We start from the raw sequence: 25,823 nt of genomic DNA, 5'->3' as shown, positions 1-25,823 counted from the left end.
TTTGATCGTCTTGAACGTCTGCTGTCAAAGTACTCCACAAAGTACGTGTACACGGCTTAACAAACTTGAACAGCTCAAGGACGGCGACCACGAGCAGGTTGTGGCGGCGCTTGTACCGAAGAAATCGGATCGCACCAAGAACCAAGAACGTGTGGGGACTCTTCATCAGGACCAGTATCTGCCGCAGCAGGTCCTTGTTGATTATGCAGATCTTTATGTGGTAGTTGTGGTGCTCGATGCAAAACAACAGCCACTCTAGCACCAGCCTGAGCAGGTGAACTGTGTGGTAGTCCTCGTTGGCGGGCTTGTCCTTGAAAATGTTCAGCAGCATGACGGCAGATAGCGCTTATAGAAGATATTGAAGAGTACAACTTCTCCGAGCTGTGCATGGTCTCAAGTAGCATTCGGAACACCATCAGCAGCATCGCCCCATTCAGCTCCGGCTCCGAGCCGAACAGCATCTGCTTGATCGCGGTGTTGATCAGCCTTTTATCCTCATCCATGTCCGAGTTGTTGTACTGCTGCAGCTTGTATTCGCGCACGATCGAGAACGAGCCCTTGACAATCTTTGTCAGCCTGATCTAGCAGTTGTGCTGCTCTTGCTCTGTTCCTCAGATTCATCTCTAAATAAAAATTAAGCAATGAAAAAAATATTCTATATTCTCCTCCTTAAGGTTAACTCACAAAGTGATCTCTTCCAGCAAACGACGACTCCAGCAACAAACGTTAAAGCGGAACGACTTCCGGGGCGCCATCGGCCAGCAACAAACCGCACGTCTCGAACCGCTACTCTAATGCTGTCCGATAGCATCTCCCGGTTGCTTTGGGTAGCTACCAAATCCTCCGGTTGACCGCCACCGGAAACAAGAAAAAAAAACTATTTGAATAAAAAAACAGCAACATCTGGTTGGAAAATTCGCTTGTAAACAACCGCAAACATATCACTAGGCAAGATTATTTGGTTTCCTAGTTTGGGTGAATACATTTTTGGAATAGAAAGTGGAAAATACTTACCAAATATGCTACGACTCTAAAAAACGGAATTTAAAAAACACTCCTTCCCGATTCCCGAACTACAGCCGCAAATGACTGGCTCCGCTGGCTCACTTTGTTTTGATTTTTTTTGTTTTGACATTTCGCACCTGTGAAGATAAGGGTTGCACAAGTTGTACCGAGTTGTCCTGATTTGCAGCGATGCAGAATATTGCCTACACAAAGGCAATTAACTAACCCAACTAACCACCAACATTTTTAAAAGCGCCAGCTGCACACTCTGACCGCTCTCGAAAAAGTTTTGTTTTGGTCGGCTGTCATTTTAATCTTAAACTGAAATCGAAATTTACATTACTTCGGAATTTACATGAAGTGCTTTTTACATCAGATTTGTTTTTTACACGCTTTTCATGATCCTAAAATCTGTTGGACAAGATGAATTTACATGCAATATATGAATTACATTGAATTAGAATTTACATCATCATAACACAGACAAACAGACGGGACACTCGAGTGCCGGACCATCGTCCTTCAAAAACGGTTATTTCAAATGCAATTTTGTTTCGGCATCCACTCACCCGGCGCTGATGGCGCTGCTGTCGTGACAGCTCACCCGTCTTTTCTCAGTGTGTGTGATGCGTGTTTTTGTTTTTAAGTTGAGCGTGAGCACGTGCGAGACAGCAAATGAGAACACAAAAATTTATGAAATTCAGGAAATTTAACGGAGAATCACAATCCAGGCTTTGCAGGAAAAGTTTGGGGCAGCCTTGGCCATAGCCTCATGCCCCAATATTAAACTGGTAGGCCTGTTCAACTGCCTGCCGATGTCGAGGCTGCTGCTGAGGCGCCCGCTACTGCGGAGGAGTCATCTAATTCGGAGCAACCTGCTTATCCTTCGTGGACTGCTGCTGCTGGTCGTCCTTTTGGCCTTTTGGCGATGTTGCGCCACAAAATCTTTTTTCCACAGTTCAGTTTCTGTGGTTCTGTTTCGATATAAATTTAACGGCAGCATTTTTTGGAACCTTTTGCCTTGCTTTTGTTGTTTGGCGCAACTTAACTGCGCCGTGGACACGTTCCCCGCGGATGTTTCCAAACCTGGGGGAGGAGGAATCTTCGACAGAACTTGGATGCAACGGGGAGGAACAGTGGTTTGATCTCTATCGTTGCGGTTGTAGTGCGTCGTTGCTGGTGCTGCCGCATGATTTGGCTCATGAGGTTCTGCCATTGGAAACAGAACTGATTCACCGTCATCTTCGACGTTGATTTTTATTTTTTGCATCGGGTACTGACGATCAGCTCAGCATCAACAAAATCATGTCGGTCAGCTGTTGATGTTTACAATCGTTAAGGCTTGATTGTCTCACGCATACACTGACATGACACATGACAGTAATGGATTTGTATTGGTATGTTTGGGCTGCGCTTCGGCATCAGCTCACCAGGCAGCGCTGGCGTCGCCGTGATTTGGTGGGGTTGATTAAGGACGATGGATTTCAGAAATAATTTGTATGGAGAGTCACGTCTGTTTGTCTGTGATCATAATTTACATGAGATTCATCTCTTTACATTGGATCTTATTTTTACATTAAGCAATTTTACATTTGAAACAATGTTTACATAGCGAGTAAATTTACATATTTTTTTCTGTGTATACTTTACACCTCATTTCTCCGTTAAGGAATTGTTCTTAATTTTTTTAATTCTTAATGTTTTTAATTCCTAAATTCTTAAATGCCGCCATCATGAATAACACCTAAACTCCCATGCTCGAGGAAAAGGTGGAACTCCAACTTTGCACAGCTATATCTCGGCTACCTGTGGACAGATTTTCGATATCTAAACAGCAAAAGATGCGGACAGATCTCTAGATAATGTTGCTTTTTTGAAAAATCAAAAATAGAGGCATTTACCCTAAGTTATTCCCGAAACCATAGGAGCAACTTTTTTTCAGCCCTCTTTTTACTATATGTTTTACATGCAGTTATAAAAATTCAATGATAATCTATGTCAAATCCATGCCAGAATGATTGATAATGCTCATTTATTATACTCAAGACCATTTTTGGTCCAATATGGCCACTCCGGTGAAACCCGGATTACGCTCTATTGTGGAGCATTTTCGGGAATATTTTGGTGAAGGCAACATGCATATCATAGTTCATAATTTTCAAAATCAAGCTCATTGGTGATTCCCAAGTCCATTTTGGGACCAATCTGGCCACTTTGGGACCGATTCCCGGTACTCCGATGAAACCCAGAATATGGCAAATTACGGGATTATTTCTGAATAATTTTTGACAAGGCAATATGGATGTCAAAGATCATCATTTGCAAAGTCAAGCTCATCCATGATCCCCAAAACCACTTTGGACCAATCTGGCCACTTTGGGACCGATTCCCGATACTCCGGTGAAACCCGGAATATGGCAAATTACGAGATTATTTCTGAATAATTTTTGACAAGGCAATATGGATGTCAAAGATCTTCATTTGTTAATTTAATCTAATCGGTTTTATCGGTGAAATCTGACGCAAATTTTTAGAAGAAAGATAATGAAATTTTTAGGTGGATAGGCCGGGAGTCATATGGATGACGCTGCAGGAATAATTTGTCTCTGTACATTTACTGTGTGTTTCACTCAGTACTTGTACAGAGCCAAATTAGAAGGCTAAAAGACTTGATCACACAAACATACTTCCTCAAATGGCCCTTCGCTGACTTAGTTTTCCGTCCTTTATATCTTCTTCTATGACTCTTAGTCGACCTATCCACCTAAAAATTTCATTATCTTTCTTCTAAAAATTTGCGTCAGATTTCACCGATAAAACCGATTAGATTAAATTAACATCAGTTCTCGGTGACCAAAACAATATGGGAATAAAAAGATCTTCATTTGCAAAATCAAGGTTATCCATGATCCCCAAATCCACTTTGGACTAATCTGGCCACTTTGGGACCGATTCCCGGTACTCTGGTGATTTTTGACAAGGCAATATTGATGTCAAAGATCATCATTTGCAAAGTCAAGCTCATCCATGATCCCCAAAACCACTTTGGACCAATCTGGCCACTTTGGGACCGATTCCCGATACTCCGGTGAAACCCGGAATATGGCAAATTACGGGATTATTTCTGAATAATTTTTGACAAGGCAATATGGATGTCAAAGATCATCATTTGCAAAGTCAAGCTCATCCATGATCCCCAAAACCACTTTTGGACCGATCTGAACATGGTGAATTATGACATCCATATTACCCTGTCAAAAATTGATCTGCAATAATCCCGTAATTTGCCTTATTCCGGGTTTCACCAGAGATTCCGAGACCGGTTCCAAAGTGGACAGATTGGTAGAGAAATGGTCTTGAGAATCACGAATGAGCTTGATTTTTAAAATTATGAAATTTGATATGCATGTTGCCTTGACCAAAATATTTCCAATAATGCTCAACAATAGAGCGTAATCCGGGTTTTACCGGAGAACCTGGAACCGATTTCAAAGTGACCAGATTGGTCCAAAAACGGCCAGATTGGTCTGAAATCCACATTGCCCTGTCAAAAAATATTCAGAAATAATCCCGTAAATTGCCATATTCCGGGTTTCACCGGAGTACCGGAAACCGGTCCCAAAATGGCCAGATAGGTCCAAAAGTGGTTTTGGGGATCATGGATAACCTTGATTTTGCAAATGATGATCTTTGACATCCATATTGCCCTATCAAAAATTGTCCTCCAATAATCCCGTAGTCCGGCATATTCTGGGTTTCATCCGAGAATCCGGGACCGGTTCCAAAGTGGCCAGATTGGTAGAGAAATGGTCTTACGATCACGAATGAGCTTGATTTTGAAAATAATGAATTTTGATATGTATGTTGCCTTGACCAAAATATTCCCAATAATGCTCAACAATAGAGCGTAATCCGGGTTTCACCGGAGTACCGGGAATCGGTCCCAAAGTGGCCAGATTGGTCCAAAGTGGTTTTGGGGATCATGGATGAGCTTGATTTGCAAATGATAATCTTTGACATTGATAATGCCTTTTCAAAAATTATTCAGAAATAATCCCGTAATTTGCCATATTCCGGGTTTCACCGGCGTACCGGGAATCGGTCCCAAAGTGGCCAGATCAGTCCAAAAGCGGTCTTGGGGATCATGGATAACCTTGATTTTGCAAATGATGATCTTTGACATCCATATTGCCCTGTCAATAATTGTCCTCCAATAATCCCGTAGTTCGGCATATTCTGGGTTTCATTCGAGAATCCGGGACCGGCTCCAAAGCGGCCAGATTGGTAGAGAAATGGTCTTACGATCACGAATGAGCTTGATTTTGAAAATTATGAATTTTGATATGTATGTTGCCTTGACCAAAATATTCCCAATAATGCTCAACAATAGAGCGTAATCCGGGTTTCACCGGAGTACCGGAAACCAGTCCCAAAATGGCCAGATAGGTCCAAAAGTGGTTTTGGGGATCATGGATGAGCTAAATTTTGAACATGATGAATTTTGACATCCGTATTGCCCTGTCAAAAATGATTCGAAAAAATCCAGTAATTTGCCATATTCCGGGTTTCACCGGCGTACCGGGAATCGGTCCCAAAGTGCCCAGATCAGTCCAAAAGCGGTCTTGGGGATCATGGATAACCTTGATTTTGCAAATGATGATCTTTGACATCCATATTACCCTGTCAATAATTGTCCTCCAATAATCCCGTAGTTCGGCATATTCTGGGTTTCATCCGAGAATCCGGGACCGGTTCCAAAGTGGCCAGATTGGTAGAGAAATGGTCTTACGATCACGAATGAGCTTGATTTTGAAAATTATGAATTTTGATATGTATGTTGCCTTGACCAAAATATTCCCAATAATGCTCAACAATAGAGCGTAATCCGGGTTTCACCGGAGTACCGGGAATCGGTCCCAAAGTGGCCAGATTGGTCCAAAGTGGTTTTGGGGATCATGGATGAGCTTGATTTGCAAATGATGATCTTTGGCATTGATAATGCCTTTTCAAAAATTATTCAGAAATACTCCCGTAATTTGCCATATTCCGGGTTTCACCGGCGTACCGGGAATCGGTCCCAAAGTGGCCAGATTGGTCCCAAATTGGACTTGGGAATCACCAATGAGCTTGATTTTGAAAATTATGAACTGTGATATGCATGTTGCCTTCACCAAAATATTCCCGAAAATGCTCCACAATAGAGCGTAATCCGGGTTTCACCGGAGTACCTGGGACCGGTTCCATAGTGGCCACATTGGACCAAAAATGGTCTTGAGTATAATAACTGAGCATTATCTATCATTCTGGCATGGATTTGACATAGATTATCATTGAATTTTTATAACTGCATGTAAAACATATAGTAAAAAGAGGGCTGAAAAAAAGTTGCTCCTATGGTTTCGGGAATAACTTAGGGTAAATGCCTCTATTTTTGATTTTTCAAAAAAGCAACATTATCTAGAGATCTGCATCTTTTGCTGTTTAGATATCGAAAATCTGTCCACAGGGAGCCGAGATATAGCTGTGCAAAGTTGGAGTTCCACCTTTTTTCGCTTGCTTGGATTAGAGGGATTAGAGGGTGACGAGCGGGAATTCCCGGGAAATCGACCATTTTTGGACCTCTCGATTCCCGGGAAATTCGGTCGAGACTCCCGGGAAATTTTAAACTTAAACCATTGAAGCAAAACTATATAAACTAATCAAGAATTATTTGAAAAATTCAAAATTGTTTGGAACATTGGATGTTTAATGTTTGATGTTCAAGTTCGAATAAACCAGTGTTTCTCTAATCTTTCTATTCATATATTTTTTTTAATTTTAACTTGTCAAAAATTCCAATAACTATAATCGAGAGAAGACAAAAAAAATTTGGACCCCAAAATTTACCTTAAAACATACTTTGCAGTTACACCCCAGAAATGAAATTTAATGTTTTTTTTTTATAAATCCAGTGTTTTTTTTAATGTACTATATATATTGGGTTTCATATGTTTATAGGACGTTATAAATAAAACTCTAGAAATATTTTTTTCATTTATTATTTCTAAGAGGTTATAGCTTTTTCATGATAAGTTCAAATTCCATATCTTTTCTCGAGCATAGCAATGCTTATATTTTTTTTTTAATTCTTAGTACCTAAGGTAATTTCGCTGTATCAAGGTAATTTCTTTTTTTGTGTAAAAGGCCATTTTATGTTTCACATCATCCTCAATATTAATTATATTTTGTAAAAAAAAACTCTGGAGCGGTAATCTTTGTAAAGTTAAGGTTCGCCAATTGTAAACACTCCAGTTTTCCTGATAACTGTAATTATGTATATCTTAAATTCAAATTTAAAGTTGACCTTAAAAATGATGAAAAAAGTTTAAATTGTTGTTTTGAGTCGTTATTTATCATATTGCAAGAATCTCAATTCAATTCAGTTTTTATTTTTGAATAAACAAGTTACAATAAGTTCAATTTGTGTACAAAACAGAGTTTTGGAGTTCCTTGCAGCTGTGTGTTACACTAGTCCATGTTGGAGGAATTATTGTTTTGACTATGGGCTTAACAAAAAGTAAGAAAAGTTTCAAAAAACTTACTAGAGTTACTAAGGAAAAAGGATAGGAGAGAAAAGCTTACAACTAGATCACAGTTCAAATTTAGCGAGTATAGATGTACTTGATCATTAATTCACCTAGAGCCATGAATTGTTCCGCCTTGTTACGGCAGGCCTTGAACCGCGTCAGCATCTCCCCCGCGAGAGTGAAGAACTCTGGCAGGGTGAAAAGATCTTCGCCAGTTATTTCTTGCTGTGCCGAATCGCCGCTACCGGCAACGACGCTGGCAAAAGATCGTCCCCAGCCAGTAGGAGACGCTGAATTGTTCGACGGAACCGTACGCTGCCCAGCTGCAGGAACGGTTGTGCTCGTACTGCGGTGAGGAGGGCGGGAAGCTGCCGGTTTCTTCTTCCTCTTTTCCTGATCCTCGATGTATGCTTTCCGTGCGCTGCATCCACGGTAATTGCTGGTATGATTACCTTCGCAGTTGGCGCACTTGATGCGCGGCTTGGTTTGGGCTGCGTCATCCCCCAAATCCACCTTCCGTGGCAGTGAACACACCTCAGAAAGGTGTGTGCCACCGCATTTCACACAACGCGGCTGGAGGTTGCAGTGTCGCGAGCTGTGGCCGTACTTCTGGCAACGGTGACATTGCGCTGCGTCGTTTGGGTGTTTCGAGTAAAACCGCCAGTTTACCCAAAACCCGTCCAACGTTTTAATCCGCCGCAGGTCCTGGATCTTGACGGTGCCGCGGTTGAAGTACAACAAGTACAGCGTGTGTCTCTGTTGTCTTGCGCGAGAGCACTTTTATCTCCCGCGGTCGTACTTTCGCATTTTGGAGGTGTTCCTCCAGCTGCGAAATGGGGCGATCCATATAACCACCAAGGACAACTTTCACGGGGACGTCATCAGCATGGTTAAATGTGTAGTGCCTTATGCCATTTGCTTTGAGCGTCGCAATCACATCGACAAAACTTTTTTTGTCGAGTGTGATTACTTGCACAGCAGTTTTGCCTAGCTTCAACGAATATTTATTGCCCTCGAGATGGCCCAGACCAAAGATAGGCGGCGGCCTTCGTTCTTGCGATCGCGTCTTGTTCTTCTCCTTTGCGCTGGACTCAGGAATGTTGCTATTGTCGTCGTCGTCGTCACTGGTCGTTTCGCCGTCTTCTTCCTCTTCCCCGCTGAGGGGATCGTACGGGTTGCTGATATTTATTCCACCCGTTGATTTATTGCCGTCGAGTTTTGGTACGTTCACCTGGCTGGAACCGGCGGCGACTCTCCCACGTGTTCTCACGGGACTACGCGGAGGGAATCCACGTGGGGAAATCCCACGTGGCCGGTATTCCGGGTGCAGGAGATTTTTGTCGATGACACTGTCGCTCGTTTTAGCGATGGCGGTGGTTTTGGCGATGGTTTGTTTACCACCTTTTTGCACTCGGCCGGCGGAGGAACTTCGCGAATGTTTCGAGGCCGCACTCGAGCTGCCACGGCCCCGGCCGGACTTCGGCATCTCGGGGAGGCAGTTTCGCGGATAAACTGGTAACTCGCGACGTTAAAATCGAAAAAAAACTTTAAGAGCGTCGAACACCGTGTTGTTGCTGGCTCAAGCGTTGCCAGGGTTGTGATTGCAAGAATCTCGATACAGGAAAATTATATATTAGCTATGTTTTTACTTCACAAAAATTTAATAATAAGAAGTTCTTGGAACAAGTTTGTGCAACATTTGAAAAATCACTCAGTGCGAATTATGATTCTTAAATATTTTAAACTATTAAAGTAAACTATATAGTTCCTCTAAATTATTAGGATACTTAATTTAACGAATGAGTAACGAATTTAATACTTTTCTTTTTAAATTGTGCCACTATTGGCATAGTAAAAAAACTCCCGGGTCCCGGGAATTCCCGGGAAATTGCCAAATTCAACTCTCGATTCCCGGGAAATTGAAAATCTCTAGAATCGTCACCCTCTAAGCGGGATATTTTTATGGATGGGAGTTTAGGTGATAATAAAAAAAACTACACATTGGAGTCATATTTTAGGTTAGAAACTCAGATTTAAAGGATTTAAAGATTCGAAATTTTGGATTTACAGCATTTTCAAATTTTACTTATTTTTGAAATTAAAATTTCTTAGATTTTTTTTAACCATTAAAGGTTTATGGCTGTCATTTTTAAATTATATTAGTTAAACGTACTCTTATTTCTAAAATTGTTTACCTAATGTCAAAGTTTTGTTTCTAATGTATAATTTCTACCTAAGCATAATTAATTTCTAGTTACTTAAAAATTGTACAGGCTTGATTTTTTAAATAAAATGTTGAGTTGCATAGAACAATAAGTTCTAGAAATAAACTTTTAAATATTTAAAAAAATACCCAATTTGAGTAAATCCACTCAACTGTGTACAATATTGCAGAAAAAGTACTGGAACGCGCTACCCAGGCAAAAGTTTTGCGGTTTCTCTCCTTGCAGAACTTCTGCAAAAGAGAGAGATGAAGAGAGCGAGCTGAAAAGTACGGGAACGTGCTGCAAAAAAGTGACTCATGCTGGCTGCAGAATTCTGCAGAAGCTGCGGAAATTTTGCAATTCTGCAAGTACGGGAATAGACCTACTTTTTGCAGCACGTACGGGTCCGGATGTGCTGCGACGATCCTTGCGAGCTCCGCAGGTGGTGTGTTCTCGTTCTTGATCAGGACCAGCTGTCCCGGATCCAGATTCTGCTGCACCGTTTGCCACCTGTTCCGGTGTTGGAGTGTGGCCACGTATTCGTCACGCCAGCGTGCCCAGATCTCGTTGACGTGGCGCTGAATCCGTTGCCACTTGTCCAGACGGCCTTCCTTGATGTGGCTGATGTCCGGTTCCGGCAGCAGGTTGAGCGGCTGGTTGATGATAAAGTGGCCCGGCGTGAGGGCCTCGTACGAGTCAGGCGACGCAGAGCTGGCACAAGGGACGCGAGTTCAAGCACGCCTCGATCTGCGTCAAGACGGTCGAAAGGTCCTCGTACACAGAAAAAAATATTTGTGTAAATTTACATTATTTATCATGTACCAAAAGGTATCATGATAAATGATGTATATTTACATTAGATTCATCGGAAATTTACATGACTTTCATTGTAAACATTGCCAATCAAAATATTTTGAAAACGTGTAAATTTCCAATGAAAACAATGTAAATTTGCCGAACCAAAAAATTTTTTTTTGCTCCGCTGGATCCAAAATTCGCTTGTTTTACGAATTCTAGATCCAACGAAGCAATACTACAGACTGTCTAGGGAAACAGACTGGCCAATGCAAAATAAACAGGCACTGGCAACGTATGTTTTGCGCTTGCAACATTGCCAGTTTTGCTGTGCGTGAAGGGCGTTTGGTGTCCAGCGGGTTTGGTGTCCAGAAACATTGGCCAATCTGTTTCCCTAGACAATCTGTAAGCAATACACCTTGTTGAGAGTAAAGAAAGTTTGTTCTGTCTCTTTTACTTTTTGACTTTGTTAATTTTATTTTAAAATCAATGTGCTAACATAAAACAAGTCGCAAGTGTCATGTAGAATGGTTACGAAAAAGAAAAGGTAAGCAAAACTTGAGACAAAAATACTGAACTATCTAAAGAGCATATGCATTTTCCAATAGGCTACTTACCTGTAGATAATTTGGCATTAGTCATCTATAGACCAACTACAGGTTCACAGGGTTAATCGCTTCCAGATGCAACCGGACGCATCTTAAAGGAAATCGATATTGGACACCACCCAGCCCAGAAGCGAGCAATCGCCAATCGCAGCAAGCCACCCACTGGTATCTTAAGCGCTCGCCATCATTTCGCGCAAACGTAACCGCCTTGCCTTCGGGGATGTCCAACAGCTTGATTTCGATTTGATCAATGGCAACACATCGTCCGGGGCCATCATACACTGACAGGAACGTGGACACCAGCCTGGAGACGGACGCTGTACTGACGCATGCATCTAAATAGGACAAGCAACGAAGTTTTAGTTTTGGTTTGTGGATTGCGAAGAATAAACGGGACTTACCTCCGTCTATAATATAGGTAAATGCGGCGCTCGATCTGACCTTGTTTGACCGGGGAGCTAAGGTAACCGAACCACTTTCACACCTGTAACAGAGAAAAAACATATCATTAACCTGTGAACTGGTTCGTAGCAGAAAATCCCTCAGGGGCAAGTCTCTGCCAACAAACTAAGTCTTGTCTCCGACTTGCTGCGCATTTCTTACCTTCGACCGTGACAGCACGGTAGCCTGATCACGTTCTGAAACACTCCGTGGACATTCGCCAACCCGGATAGTAAACGCTGAGCCACACAAATTTGCCGAAGGAAAACTTTTTCCTGTGTTGTTTTTCGACTTTCGCCCCTCTGTTCCTGTTCTGTCAAAGATGCAATGCAATATAAACAATGTAGGTGTAGCGAAAAAAAGCTAAAGCGGTGCTAGCAAAATATATAACAAATAAAAGACATAAAAATTATACCTCACAGCTGCGCATGAAAAAATTCAAGCAAAATAATGTAAATGGGCCAACGTGAATTTGTAAAAACAATGCATTTTTAAATATGAACATACACTGACGAGGGCTTAATGCACTGTTTGTTTAGGCCGTTGCAAATATTTTTCAAAGTTTATGTCACCCCCCAAAATTGGTCTGAAAAATCAGGAGGCAAAAAAAATATTTTTCCAAAAAACTTCAAAATTTCCATGAAAATAGAAGTCTAATCAACTGAAAACAATCTAAAATGCATTTTTCTGCATTGATAATCATGTTTAAATGATGTTTAAAATGTTTTGAATTTTTATAAAATTGCAATGTACTCACTTGTTTTTCCGTGTGAATTATACCTTTTGGTTTAGTTCATTTTTCGATTTCCCCTCGGTTGCCCCTGGCATCGCCGATAGCATTTTTGACAGGTAGTCTCACACGTTTGGAGGGCTTCAATAAATTAAATCTTTCGAACAAAACTAATCAAATTTTGATGTTCGCGTATTTTTGTTAAATTTAATAATCGAATCGCGATATTCCTTCATCCGATGTAGCTTAAGTGGCTTCGTTTGAGGATCTTTTCCGCAGGTGGACCAATCGTCGGGTTCTTTCGCTTTTCGTTGAAGGTGTACTGCTGAACGCCGGTGTCCGGGGCCAGTTTCTTCGAAAGCGGCCAAAGCATGTTTGTACTTGAGGCTTTTTTGGCTCCTGAAGGTTAGTTCCAATATCGGATTACCGTATTACCGTACCGTACCGACTCAGTAAACACCTGCATCGGTTGCGACGGCTTAAAGACTAGTTCGAATCTTCATCGGCTTGAGAACGACCACAGAAGGCGTTTTGACCATGACCCGCACTCCGACTTCCAACTTAGTGTCCATAAGAACATCGTTCAGCAGATTAACGTTCACCATCGAAGATTCGTTGTTTCTGGACTGTTTGTTGATTATGATAGCTTTGCGAAACTTGACCTCAACCCAGACGATGGTGCTGCTGAGAATTGAACGGTGTCAGCAGGCAGCAAAAGTTAAGGACGACGCACTGAGGTTGTTCCTTAAGCGGTGTCAACGATTGCCACTTAGTCCGTACCTGAGTCCCGGACCCGCAATCGTCAAACACAATGACCTCGTCCACATGAAAGAGGCAAGAGGTGCTCCGCCAGGTACGCCCTACGCTCGGGTGATTAGGCATTGCCTACACACAAAAAAATATTTATGATGTAACACTTTTGCACGTCATTAAACATTTAAATTTAAATGCAATTTGATGTAAATTTCCAACAAATTATATGTAAAAACATGATTTTACGTGTGATTCAACCGTTTACGTCGAATCTCAAGTTTACATCAACTGAGTTTACATGTGATTCATTTTTTCCGTGTCGGGTAATTTCACATATTTTTTTCTGTGTAGCAAAAACCCCGAGACTACAACGTTGAATATCTCGTAAGCCAGCGGGGCAAGTATCTAAAATTTAAGATTTCGTTGGATATGAAACATTTTGAGAAGTTTAAAGTTCTTGAAACTTACCGTAATCGGCTCAACTCCTTCAGGAAGCTCTAGTAAATGCGTCACAGCTTCCGCTTCGTCAGACCGACTACTCGCACCTTCCCGCCTTACCGATGATTTTTTTTTCTCCCAGAACCCAAAACAAAACAATATTCTACCAACCAACGCGACAAACCTCTCATGGATTTAGACGTGTTGTTAATAATCTATCAATTTGTCTGTCAAAATCGACTGAATCATCGAGCAATCTTTTGAAAACACTGCCACTCTCTTGAAAACAAACAACATGATTGAAAACAACTTTAAGCTGTCAAACAACATTTCCATTTGAATTTACACGATTCTTATTTACATGAAGACTATTTTACATTGAATTAGCCTTTTACATGATGCGTAATTATTCAAAAATGGCAAACAATCGTGTATTTACATGAAATTCAACATTTACATTGTTTTTAAATTTACATTACTGTAGTTTACATATGATTTAAATGTTTACATCGTATTTCATTTTTACATGAAGTGAATTTACATGCAAAATGCGGTATACATGACGTGTAAATTCACATATTTTTTTCTGTGTACGTCAGCGCCGTGTTCCCGAGCACCACTTGGAGGTGCTTCTTCATACTCTTCACCGCCGCTTCCCAGATTCCTCCCATGTGGGGGGCGGATGGAGTGATGAACGTCCACTTCACCTTGTGGTCCGACAGGTACTGGTTGACAGCTCCGTTGAACTCAGGTGACTGCAGGTGCTCTCGGATGCGTCGGTTCGCGTCCACGAAGTTGGTTCTGTGGTCGGACCAGATCTCGCTGCTTATCCCACGACGGACGAACATGCGCTTGAGGGCGGTCAAGAACGCGCTCGTGGACAGGTCGGAAACGGTTTCTAGGTGCACTGCCTTAGTCGCGAGGCAAACGAAGACAGCGACGTAACCCTTCACTGTCTTGGCCGTTCGAAGGTTGGAGGTGCGTACGAGGAATGGACCCGCGAAGTCCACACCGCAGTGCACGAAAGGACGAGCCGGGTTCGTCCATACGGAAGGCAGGCTTCCCATCAGCTGCGTCGCGGTTTTCGCCTTCATTCTGCAGCAGCGCGTGCAGTTCGCAACGTAGCCACGCACCACCGTTTGGCAGCCAACGATCCAATATCTTTGGTTGAGTGTGGCGATCATCAGAGTTGGTCCTGCGTGCAGGTTGCGAAGGTGGACTTCTGACAGCAGCAAGTTCGTGTACCGATGCTCTTTCGGGATGATCATAGGATGGCGCACGTCGTACGGCTGGTTGGAGTTCTGGAGTCGGCCACCAACCCGCAGAGTGCCATCTGTGTCGACGAACGGAAACAAAGCCTTGAGCTTGCTGTTGCTTGGAAGCGGTGCATTCTTGACCAGGCAATCGATTTCCGTCTGGAAGCTGTCGTGTTGAGCTGCTCGCGCCAGTTGCAAGCAAGCGTCGTTGATCTTCTTTGGCGTCAGCGGTCCTTCCAGTTTGGGCGCGTTGGTGCGACGAGCCCGAGAGCTGAGCCGCAGACGGTTGATCCAGCACAAGATGCGCCGAATGTGAGCCAGATCCGAGTAGCGGGTGAGTAGGAAAGTTAGCGTTTCGTGGTCGCACCACGAAACGGACAGGGGATCGTAGTTCGCATCTCCAGCAGCTCATCCTCTTCGATCTCGCCCAGTGGTTCAATGCGCCAGTAATTCTTGATCTCTTTCAGCCAGCTGGGGCCGTAAAACAGGGGGTGCATCAGCAGCTCAAGCGGCGTGATTCCCCGGGACGCGCAGTCGGCCGGGTTGTTCTTGGACGACACGTGGAGCCAGTGTTTGCGCGACAGAAACTGCAGAATCTTGGACGTGCGGTTGGCCACGAATGTTTTCCATAGGACGAGTGGTTCGAGTGAATGCGGCCCCGAGCATGGGTAAATAACAAGGGAAATGCGTAATAATACCTTTCTCTGGTATCAATACCAAATTTTGGTATTCCTGGACCCTTTAAAATTTGTCTTAAGGATTATGCAAGAACAAAATGTGCTATCATACCAATTAAAGGTATTGTTTTGATATTGCAAAATTGGAGAATTTATCAATGGTCGAACACCACATTTTGGTATTCTTTTGGTATTACAGTGTTTTATCAAATTTTCTCTGAAACTATGGGAAATTTTTGACCAATTTTGACAAAATAATTAATTTTGCGCTAAAATGATGTCTCAAAGCGAATGCTTTCATTGAAAACCGGAAATTTCAAACTTGATTTTAAACATTTTTGATATACCCCCTGAAGAAATGACTTGAAATTGTGGAAAATTTTCTAAGTCAGGATGGCACATTTTGGTATTTAAGTGTTTTATCAAATTCCTCTGAAACTATGGGAAATTTTTAACCAATTTTGACAAAATAATTAATTTTGCGCTTAAATGATGTCTCAAAGCGAATGCTTTCATTGAAATCCGGAAATTTCAAACTTGATTTCAAACATTTTTGATATACCCCCTAAAGAAATGAGTTGACATTGTGGAAAAATTTCTAAGTCAGGATGCCACATTTTGGTATTGAAAGGTTTTATCAAATTCCTCTGAAACTATGGGAATTTTTTTTTATAAATTTTTATGAGATAATTAATTTTGCGCTAAAATGACTTGAAACCCAAAAATGTTAAAGCTGATTTTCAATTTTTTTTATATACCCACTAAGATTTTTTTTTAAACGTTGAAATTTCTTTGAGTTGGGATAACCAAATACTTTGAAAAACGAGTTAATCGACAGATTATAGAATTTTAGTGAATTTCAATCCAGTTTCATTGTAATAACGCTTATTTTTCAATCTTGTTATTTTTCAGAATCTTCAAGAACTTCAAGCACAGGCCGTTCATCAATGACAAATGCATTCAATGTGGTGAAGAATATCACTAAGAACAACATGGAATCATCAGGTGAGTAGATTTGGCTGTTGCATATGGATCATTTCCGTTTTTTCACTAACTGCAACTGTTGCACTAAAAATGGTATGAAAATACCAAATTTAGGTATTTCTTGTACAAATACCAGCGACCAAAATGTGATCTTGGTTGCCCAGTAATAGATGGTAAAATACCATGAAATCATACCAAAATCATGTATTTGGAAGACCACAGGAATTACAAAATCTGATTTTCCAAGGGCGCGGGAATACCTAAAAATTAAACCATGGCAATACCAAGTTTTGGTATTCAAGCAATGTTAAAAATCCAGAAGATCTCAACTTGGTATTGAAATGGTTTTATTTTAAGGTATTATTTTACCCTTGGAATAACATGGTTTGGTATTGTTGTGCCCTTCCACATACTACACAGAAAAAAATATTCCTGTAAATTTACATCATTTATCATGTACCAAAAGGTATCATGATAAGTGATGTATATTTACATTAGATACATTGGAAATTTACATGCTTTTCATTGTAAATGTTTCCAATAAAAATATGGTAGAATCGTGTAAATTTCCAATGAAAATAATGTAAATTTACCAAAGAAAAAAATTTTTTTTTGCTCCGCTGGATCTAAAATCCGCTTTTATATTGGATTTTAAATCCAACGGAGCAATACCAGTAACATTTCTAATGAAATTACAATTTTAATGAATCTCCTTAATTTTATAGCATTAATTGTAAAATAAAAGGCTTAACGTTCAAATATAGCTACGGTATACGGTATACCAACTATTCAATAATCTTACTGAGAGCAAGTCATCTTTCGACCCAGGTTGTGTTAGCCCGACACAAGTTCCGTTGTCTCCTACAAATTTAAAGGCCGGTTTTTGCAATGGGAGCTCAACTCGATTCTTGCACACGACAATCACTCGGGGTTGTTTGGTCGAGCATCAAGAAATATTAAGAGCGCCACGTTTACGTGTCCAAATTGTCTCCAAGGATGGTCAACAGCCTGATTTTGATTTTGCGCGAGGCGTAGATTGGCGATTCCGCCATACTCACGCATGCACCTAAAAAAGTGAAAAAGAAAAAGCTTTTAAGTTTTGGTTTGTGAAGCGAAAAACAAATTAACTTACCTCCGAACATCAGCGTCTGGATGTCTGTGTGATTCAAACGGATCTGGCAACGATTTAGTATGACCTGCGACGACACTCGGCTTGCATTCTACCTTGCCGGCGACGGTGGTGGCCTTCATGCCGCTGGTCACGCTGTAGGATCGCCCTTTGCCCGTCGTAATAAGCCACCAGCGGACGGACGGACGGATAGCGGTCGTCGCACCACTGGGTCAAATCTTCCCCTTGCATCACAAGGGCTCAAAGTACGGGCACCAGCCGTGATCCCGCGGTCGAAATCGACCGGGGTGATCTTCAGTAGGAAGGGTGCAGCATTTCCTAGTTTAACAGACCCACCTTGGCCACCTTAATGGTATAGTCGATTTGATGCAGCCGGCTCCGGGGACACTGAACATTTTGACAAAATTCTGCATTTAATATCTGAGTCTAAATTTTAATCCTCTGACGAATACAGCAACTTTTTGTTGGAGCTGTGTTGACATTCTGTTTTGCATTACGGTCCTGCCAAAGGAGCAATGCAAGTAACGATGTAGGTGCAGTGTGAAAATCATAAAGTGGTGCTGGCAAAATATGAAATAAATATAAGAAAAAAAAATTCTACGTGCGTATGTTGTGCGTATGTATTGCGTGTATGTACACGAAAATAAAGTGAGGTTAAATTTTGTCAGCCAGCAAAACCAAAAGGTGCGCTAGTGTGCGTACGCGAAACGTCATAAAGCTCTATTGATAACTTCAAGCAAAACAATGTAAACGGGTCAATGTGACTCCATAAACAAAGAGTGAATTTTAAATTAAATTAAATTGAACTCATCTCAAATTGAGATCAATATTCAAAACTATCGTAGCTTCGATTGTAGCGTGAATATTATCAACATATTTTTCAATTCAATTTAATTTTTATTTTTCGAGATAGCATGTTACAATTTTGTTTCATTTGTGCTTGTATAGAGATTTGGATTTGGACTATGACTGTTTCAGATACTGACTTGGTTTCATAGAAATTGTTTGTTTCAAATCTTCAAATCTAGGAAAAGGGTGGTAAAAACCTAGCGAAATCCATTATCAACATATACACAATTTGTAAACAATCAATTTGAGTTTTTTTAACAAAGAAAAATCAAATATTTTTAAAATTTATTAAATTTATTAAACAACAAACAAGTTGGAAAAAATATTTATACTCACCTTTTTTACGGACATAAATATTTATGCCTTTTGGATTATGTCTTTTTTTTTCGATTCCACCCCCTTTGCACCTTGCATCGTACATCGCCTTTCTTTTTTGACAAGTAGTCTCACACTGTTCTAGGGCCCCAAGAATACTTTTCCATCCAAGGAAAAATTGTTTTGATTTGCGCAGTAATTTAGAAACTGTTACTATAAACTAGTTTTTCTTGCCATTTTCGTGGCACAATCAACAAAAGCGGTTCGATTAAGGAGTCACCCACACTGGGCGCCGTTCATCGGTGTAGTGCCAGACCGTCTTCCAGCTCTTCTGTTGGTGCTTTGAGGAGAAAGGCGATGGCCCACATTAGTTCCAACTTGCCGGATGATGCATCTGCCCGTGTCAGACAACGCGTGATGCACTGTCTCAAACGAACTTCGTCCAGCATCCGCCGGAAGCCGGATCTAGCCTGACGCAGGAGGAAAGATTCGTCCGTTGCCTAACTCGGAGTGAGTGAAAAGTCTGAATCAACAAGAGAAATGGGAAAAGACAGCTGGAAATATTTTGCAAATTCCACAACAACTAGTAAGTTTACAAATCTCAAAATGTAAACAATAGCTCCTTTTAACAATGCAGGTTTTGTCAAATAGTTATCTGTCGGCTCGGTCGGCTCGGAGTTTGCAAAATGATTACAGCTTTCCCGATTCAAATATTGCTCTAGAAGTTATCCCCCGGGCATCAACACGAAATATGCTGTTTATAATCGAGCGAAACAAGTTCCTATAAGTGTATCTGTCAGTAGGATTAAATAATTTTGAGAAAAGAAAATAACTAGTAATTTTGTTTAGGACCTACCGCAACCGGCTGTCTCGATTTCTTTCAGCTTTCAGCTCTGAGAACTGCATCGTTATTATTTCCACCAGACTCCGTTGCACCTGTTGACAAATCTGTGATCGATTCCCCTCTAGGGGAACATGGACAGTCAAAGGCAATCAAAGGTCAGGCAGAAGATGCAACAATTCGGTCGACGAGATAATTCTTTCACAAATTTACAACGAGCTGTTAAGATGTAAAACACTTCCACTCTCTTCCGAACAAACATTAAAATTGAAAACAATCCACAGCTGTCAAACAAGATTTTCACTAGAGTTTACATGATTCTTAATTTACATGAACAATATTTTACATTGAATTTGACCTTTACATGATCTTTAATTATTGAAAACGGCAAAAAAAAACTATGCGTTTACATGAGATTCATCAATTACATTTGTTTTCAATTTACATAACAGGTTTTTACATATGATTTATGCGTTTACATCGTATTTAATTTTTACATCGAGCATATTCACATTTAGAACATAGTTTACATGACGTGGAAGTTTACATATTTTTTTCTGTGTAGACTTCGTTATGATTTAATGGTATTTTACCATCTATTACTGGGCAACCAAGGGCACATTTTGGTCCCTGTTATTTGCCCAAGTAATACCAAAATTTGGTATTCCCGTGTTATTTACCCCTGCTCGGGGAGCTCGAGCTCTCTGCTCAGACCACCTCGCGAACGACAAGTCCTTGTTCGTGGAACTCGAACCACTGAAGTGTCCGGTCTAGATTGCAATCACGAAGAACGACGAGTGTATCGTGGCCAAGCATTCTGGCAAGGTTAAAGTGATCTCCAAAGTGAACGACAAGGACCTTCTCTGCACGATCGAAATTGTTCTGTTTGTGCCGGTTGTGTTGCAATCTCTTCTCGGTCATGCGTGTTGACGATGCGGGAATGCGTGTGACCTACGCCGAAGGTGAAGTCGCGATCTACCGTGGGTCGGTGCTCGTCGCGAGTGGAAAACGAGTCGGGAAGCTGTACCGTTTGAACTTCGTGCGCGCGCGCGTTGACGAAAACAAGTCGATGTTAACGTGCGGACTCGTGCCGAAGAACGTCCAGCTGTGGCACCGTCGGTTCGGCCACTTGAACGCGAAGTCGCTCGACCAGCTGATTCGCCGGGACATGGTCTCGGGTTTGAAGCTCAACGGTGGGCAGAACGGCAAAGAACTCGTTACGTGCGAAGCTTGTGTGCTCGGCAAACAAACCCGGAAGCCGTTTGCAGTGCGCGAAGGCAAACGTTCGTCGCGAGTGCTCGAGTTGATACACTCGGATGTGTGCGGACCCATTTCGCCGGACGGCTTGGACGGAGCGAAGTACTTCGTGACCTTCATCGACGACTGGAGCCACTTCGTCGTGGTTTACCTGGTGGAGGCGAAGAGCGAGGTCTTCGGTACTTCAAGATGTACGAGGCCATGGCGACCGCCAAGTTCGGGAAGAAAGTGTGTCGGCTCCGCTGCGACAACGGCGGGGAGTACAGAAGCAACGAGTTCGAGCAGTTCTGTCAGGAGGTCATCCAGGTGGAGTGGACGGCGCCATACACACCCAAGATGAACGGTTCAACCGCACCCTCGTCGAGAAGTCTCGAGCCATACTCGAGGACAGTTGTGTTGACAAGAAGTTCTGGGATCAAGCGATCCAGACAGCGGCGTATCTGACGAACCGCAGTCCTTCGAGTGCGCTTCCTCCGGATGTGACGCCGTACGAGCAGTGGGAAGGTAAGAAGCCTGACGTCTCCAAGTTGCGTGCTTTCGGCTGTCCCGTGTACGCGCATGTGCCGAAGGAGTTGCGGAAGAAGTTGGATCCCAAAGCTTGGAAGGGGATCTTCCTCGGTTACACCCGCGGCGGCTACCGGATCTACAACCAAGAAATGCAGCGCATTGTGCACACACGAGACGTGGACTTCCTGGAACTGGAGAAGCCCGAACACAAGGCGAAGTGGAACGACTCAGACGTGGCTCTGTTGCCGTCACCTGAGGCCGACGAAGATTCGATTGCGGCCGATGACGAGCAAGAACCGGAAGAAAGCCAGGTGGAGACAGACGAAGAATATGAAAGTTTGCAGGAGGAATCCGAAGGTGAACCACACGAAGAAGAGCCGAACGTCGAGAATCCGCCAGAACCAGGACCGAGCGGCGGCAGGCCGCAGCGTCCGCGTAATCCACCGGACTGGCACAAGGACTACCAGGTCGAGTACGCAGCTTTCGCGCTGAACGCAACCAGCTACGTGGACGATGTCCCGAGTTCGCTGGCTGAGGCGCGCAAGAGAAGTGACTGGCTGAACTGGAAGGCGGCGGTGTATGACGAGATGAAATCGCTTACGAAGAACGGCACGTGGACTCTGGCCAAACTCCCGGATGGCCGAGCCCCCGTGAGCTGCAAGTGGGTGTTTGCAGTCAAGCGCGGATTGGATGGATATCGAGTTCGGTACAAGGCGCGCCTCGTGGCACGAGGTTTCAGCCAACGCAAGGGATTCGATTACGGGGAAACCTATTCACCCGTCGCCAAGCTGGACACCCTGCGGACGGTTCTTGCCGTTGCCAATCGTGAGAAGCTCGTCGTGCACCAGATGGATGTGCGCACGGCGTTCCTGAACGGAACCCTGGAAGAGGAGATCTTCATGACTCAGCCTGAGGGCTTCGAGGAAGGGACAGATCTCGTTTGTCGCCTGAAGAAGTCGCTGTATGGCCTGAAGCAAGCGTCGCGCGCCTGGAACGAGCGGTTCAACAACTTCGTCGTGGATCGTTTGAAGTTCAAGCGGAGCCTGAACGATCAGTGCCTTTACACACGAAAGGACGAACGGCAGACTTTGATCATCGTGCTCTACGTCGATGGCATCGTTATTGCCGGCACGACGCTGAAGGCAGTGGAGACGATCAAACGCTGCTTCTTCAACGAGTTCGACATGACCGACGTCGGAGAGATAAAGTGCTTTCTCGGGATGCAAGTCGAACGGAACCGGGATGAAGGCGTGATGCGGATCAGCCAGAAACAGTACATGGAGAGTTTGCTGCGGCGATTTGGGATGGATGACTGCAAACCTGTTTCCACTCCCATCGAAAGTCGCCTGAAGCTGCACAAGGGCACGGAGGAGGAACGGACGAGTCAGCCCTACCGAGAGCTCATCGGGTGCCTGACTTACGCCTGCCTCACCACAAAGCCGGATCTGGCAGCAGCGGTTAACTTCTTGAGCCAGTATCAGAGTTGCCCGAACGAAGCGCACTGGAAACACCTCAAACGGATTCTGCGCTACATCAAAGGAACTCTCGACGTTGGCCTTGTGTACCGAAAGAACTTGGAAGCGCCAACCGTGGAAGTCTTCGCCGATGCAGACTGGGCGAACGACGTGCTGGACAGAAGGTCGGTAAGCGGTGGGATTTTCAAGGTGTTCGGATCGACGGTGGCCTGGATCACACGGAAGCAACAGACGGTCTCGATATCTTCGACTGAAGCTGAGCTCACTGCGCTTTGTGCAGCGGTGTGTCACGAGTTGTGCCTGGGACGTCTCCTGCAAGATCTCGGATTCAAGCCAGAAGAACCGGTCCGAGTTCACGAAGACAACCAATCAACGATCCGGGTTGCGGAGGAAGCAAAAGACTTCGGGCGTCTCAAGCACGTTGATGTCAAGATTCACTTCATCCGTGACCTCATCAAGCAGAAGCGGATCATGCTGGCGAACCAGCAAGCGGACATGATGACGAAGGGGCTACCTGTAGCAGCTTTTCGCAAGCAGTGTTCCGCTATCGGACTGGAGCGTTGCAGCGGTTGAGCAGGGGTGTTGGGAAGGCAACCTCTGCCAACTAAACCAACCCTGTACCCCGGAAGTGGTACCAACATGACGGCGCGAGTGTTGCTGTCAAACAGCATTCCCAAGTAAAACGTTCTCGAATAAACACGCGGAAATTTTGTAGTCGAACTTAAATTCGTTTTAATTTCGTTTTTCCGCTGCCATTCCGAAAACCACTTTACGTGCCGTTGCAGTTCCGTTCCGAATATCTGATGCGAAGATCTTTGTTTATTTACATTCTCTGACTGCTCGAAACAACAAAAACAAACAGTTCAGCCGTGTGGCTGGTTTCATGGAAAACTGCTTGAATGAATATTTTATGGCAACCCTGACTGCATGAATGAAAAAACTCATTCGAGCACGATCTGAGCACGATGAGCGTGATCTGGCGCGATTTGGCGCGATGAAGGAAAGATGAGCAAGAATACAGGAATTTGGTGCGATTTGGCGCGATTTTTATCAAATCGCGAAGTGTCATCCCCCTCGATTTAAATCATGAAAAGCCAACTAATGCTGAAGAGCCACAGCAAACCACTTATTATGTAAATCAAATGTAGTTATTATAAGAAGATTCAATAAAGTATATTTAATTACAAAAAATGTGTCTCAAATGAAATAAATAGGTTTGTTTTGATTTTTTTTCAGGATTTTTTACAAGCATTTACAACAGCTAATAGCATCAACACATGTTCGAGTACAAGTAATACGTCAACCTCGACTTCATCAGATACAGATACGGTACAGGAGATGAGCTCTGATTCAGATAGTGACTGCACAAATATGGATGAGGTATGTTAATAACGACAATTCAAACTACTAATCGCCATACAAAGTTGAAAGATCCATCTTTGAATCTATCACATAGAATTTCAGGTGGTATTCCATCCCGGGCAGACGGTAATAACAAAATTCATAATATTTCAATAACAAATCCTGTTAAAATAACAAACAGTGTTATTATTTTAACCTGAAGTTCAACTTCAAGAAGAAAAATTAATAACAGTTTCTGATAAAATAACAATATTTGGTATTGAAGTGATATTATATTGAAAATGTTTAATAACACGCCAATAAGAGGAAATGTTATACATTTCAAAAACTCTCCTAATAACAAAATTTGTTATTCGTTCGGTATACTGACTTAGAAATAAAATTACCACAAATCGCACAAATGGAAAAGTTTCTAAGTGTCCATAACACAATCTGTTATTATTTTTCTTTTGTTAAATATGTTTAGATCTTTGGGATAATTTTGTCTAATTTCGTCGGGGTCAATATTTTGGCCATGAAATGGGGTCCTTAAGCTAAAATTATTCTAAAAGTTGAAATATTGGAAGTTGATTTTTTAAATTATTTGATATACCCCCTAAGGGACTTTGCTAAAATTGGCTAGAACTATGGGATAATTTTGACCAATTTCGTCGGGGTCATTATTTTGGCCATGAAATGGGGTCCTTAAGCTAAAATTATTCTAAAAAGTTGAAATTTTGAAAGTTGATTTTTTAATTATTTGATATACCCCTAAAGGACTTAGTTTAAAATGGTTAGAACTATGGGATAATTTTGACCAATTTCGTCGGGGTCATTATTTTGGCCATGAAATGGGGTCCTTAAGCTAAAATTATTCTAAAAGTTGAAATTTTGAAAGTTGATTTTTTTAATTATTTGATATACCCCCTAAAGGACTTAGTTTAAAATGGTTAGAACTATGGGATAATTTTTACCAATTTCGTCAGGGTCATTATTTTGGCCATGAAATGGGGTCCTTAAGCTAAAATTATTCTAAAAAGTTGAAATTTTGAAAGTTGATTTTTTTAATTATTTGATATACCCCCTAAGGGACTTTGTTAAAATTGGCTAGAACTATGGGATAATTTTTACCAATTTCATCGGGATCATTATTTTGGTCATGAAATGGGGTCCTTAAGCTAAAATTATTCTAAAAGTTGAAATTTTGAAAGTTGATTTTTTAATTATTTGATATACCCCTAAAGGACTTAGTTTAAAATGGTTAGAACTATGGGATAATTTTTACCAATTTCGTCAGGGTCATTATTTTGGCCATGAAATGGGGTCCTTAAGCTAAAATTATTCTAAAAAGTTGAAATTTTGAAAGTTGATTTTTTTAATTATTTGATATACCCCCTAAAGGACTTAATTTAAAATGGTTAGAACTATGGGATAATTTTGACCAATTTCGTCAGGGTCATTATTTTGGCCATGAAATGGGGTCCTTAAGCTAAAATTATTATAAAAAGTTGAAATTTTGAAAGTTGATTTTTTTAATTATTTGATATACCCCCTAAGGGATTTTACTAAAATTGGCTAGAACTATGGGATAATTTTGACCAATTTCGTCGGGGTCATTATTTTGGCCATGAAATGGGGTCCTTAAGCTTAAA

The 25,823-nt window shown here is 42.2% G+C and overlaps 1 protein-coding gene and 1 long non-coding RNA gene across 2 annotated transcripts; one reads left to right on the top strand and one right to left on the bottom strand.

Moving 5' to 3' along the window:
• Positions 1 to 11,070: 11,070 nt before the first annotated feature.
• On the bottom strand, positions 11,071 to 11,929 carry LOC119767116. Its single transcript, XR_005277335.1, has 3 exons — positions 11,782 to 11,929; positions 11,580 to 11,662; positions 11,071 to 11,513 (listed from the first exon to the last, which is right to left on the bottom strand). It is a non-coding gene; the product is annotated as an uncharacterized LOC119767116 (long non-coding RNA).
• A 2,404-nt stretch (positions 11,930 to 14,333) lies between these two features.
• Positions 14,334 to 15,407, top strand: LOC119767105. Its single transcript, XM_038254755.1, has 2 exons — positions 14,334 to 15,130; positions 15,264 to 15,407. The coding sequence occupies exons 1-2, from the start codon at positions 14,788 to 14,790 to the stop codon at positions 15,311 to 15,313; spliced, it is 393 nt and encodes a 130-aa protein (XP_038110683.1). The 5' UTR covers positions 14,334 to 14,787; the 3' UTR covers positions 15,314 to 15,407.
• Positions 15,408 to 25,823: the final 10,416 nt, after the last annotated feature.

The sequence above is a fragment of the Culex quinquefasciatus genome, chromosome 2, assembly GCF_015732765.1.
Source record: "Culex quinquefasciatus strain JHB chromosome 2, VPISU_Cqui_1.0_pri_paternal, whole genome shotgun sequence".
NCBI lineage: Eukaryota > Metazoa > Arthropoda > Insecta > Diptera > Culicidae > Culex > Culex quinquefasciatus.
Note: the sequence above shows the minus strand (reverse complement) of the source record. Positions and strands in the feature narration are given on the sequence as shown.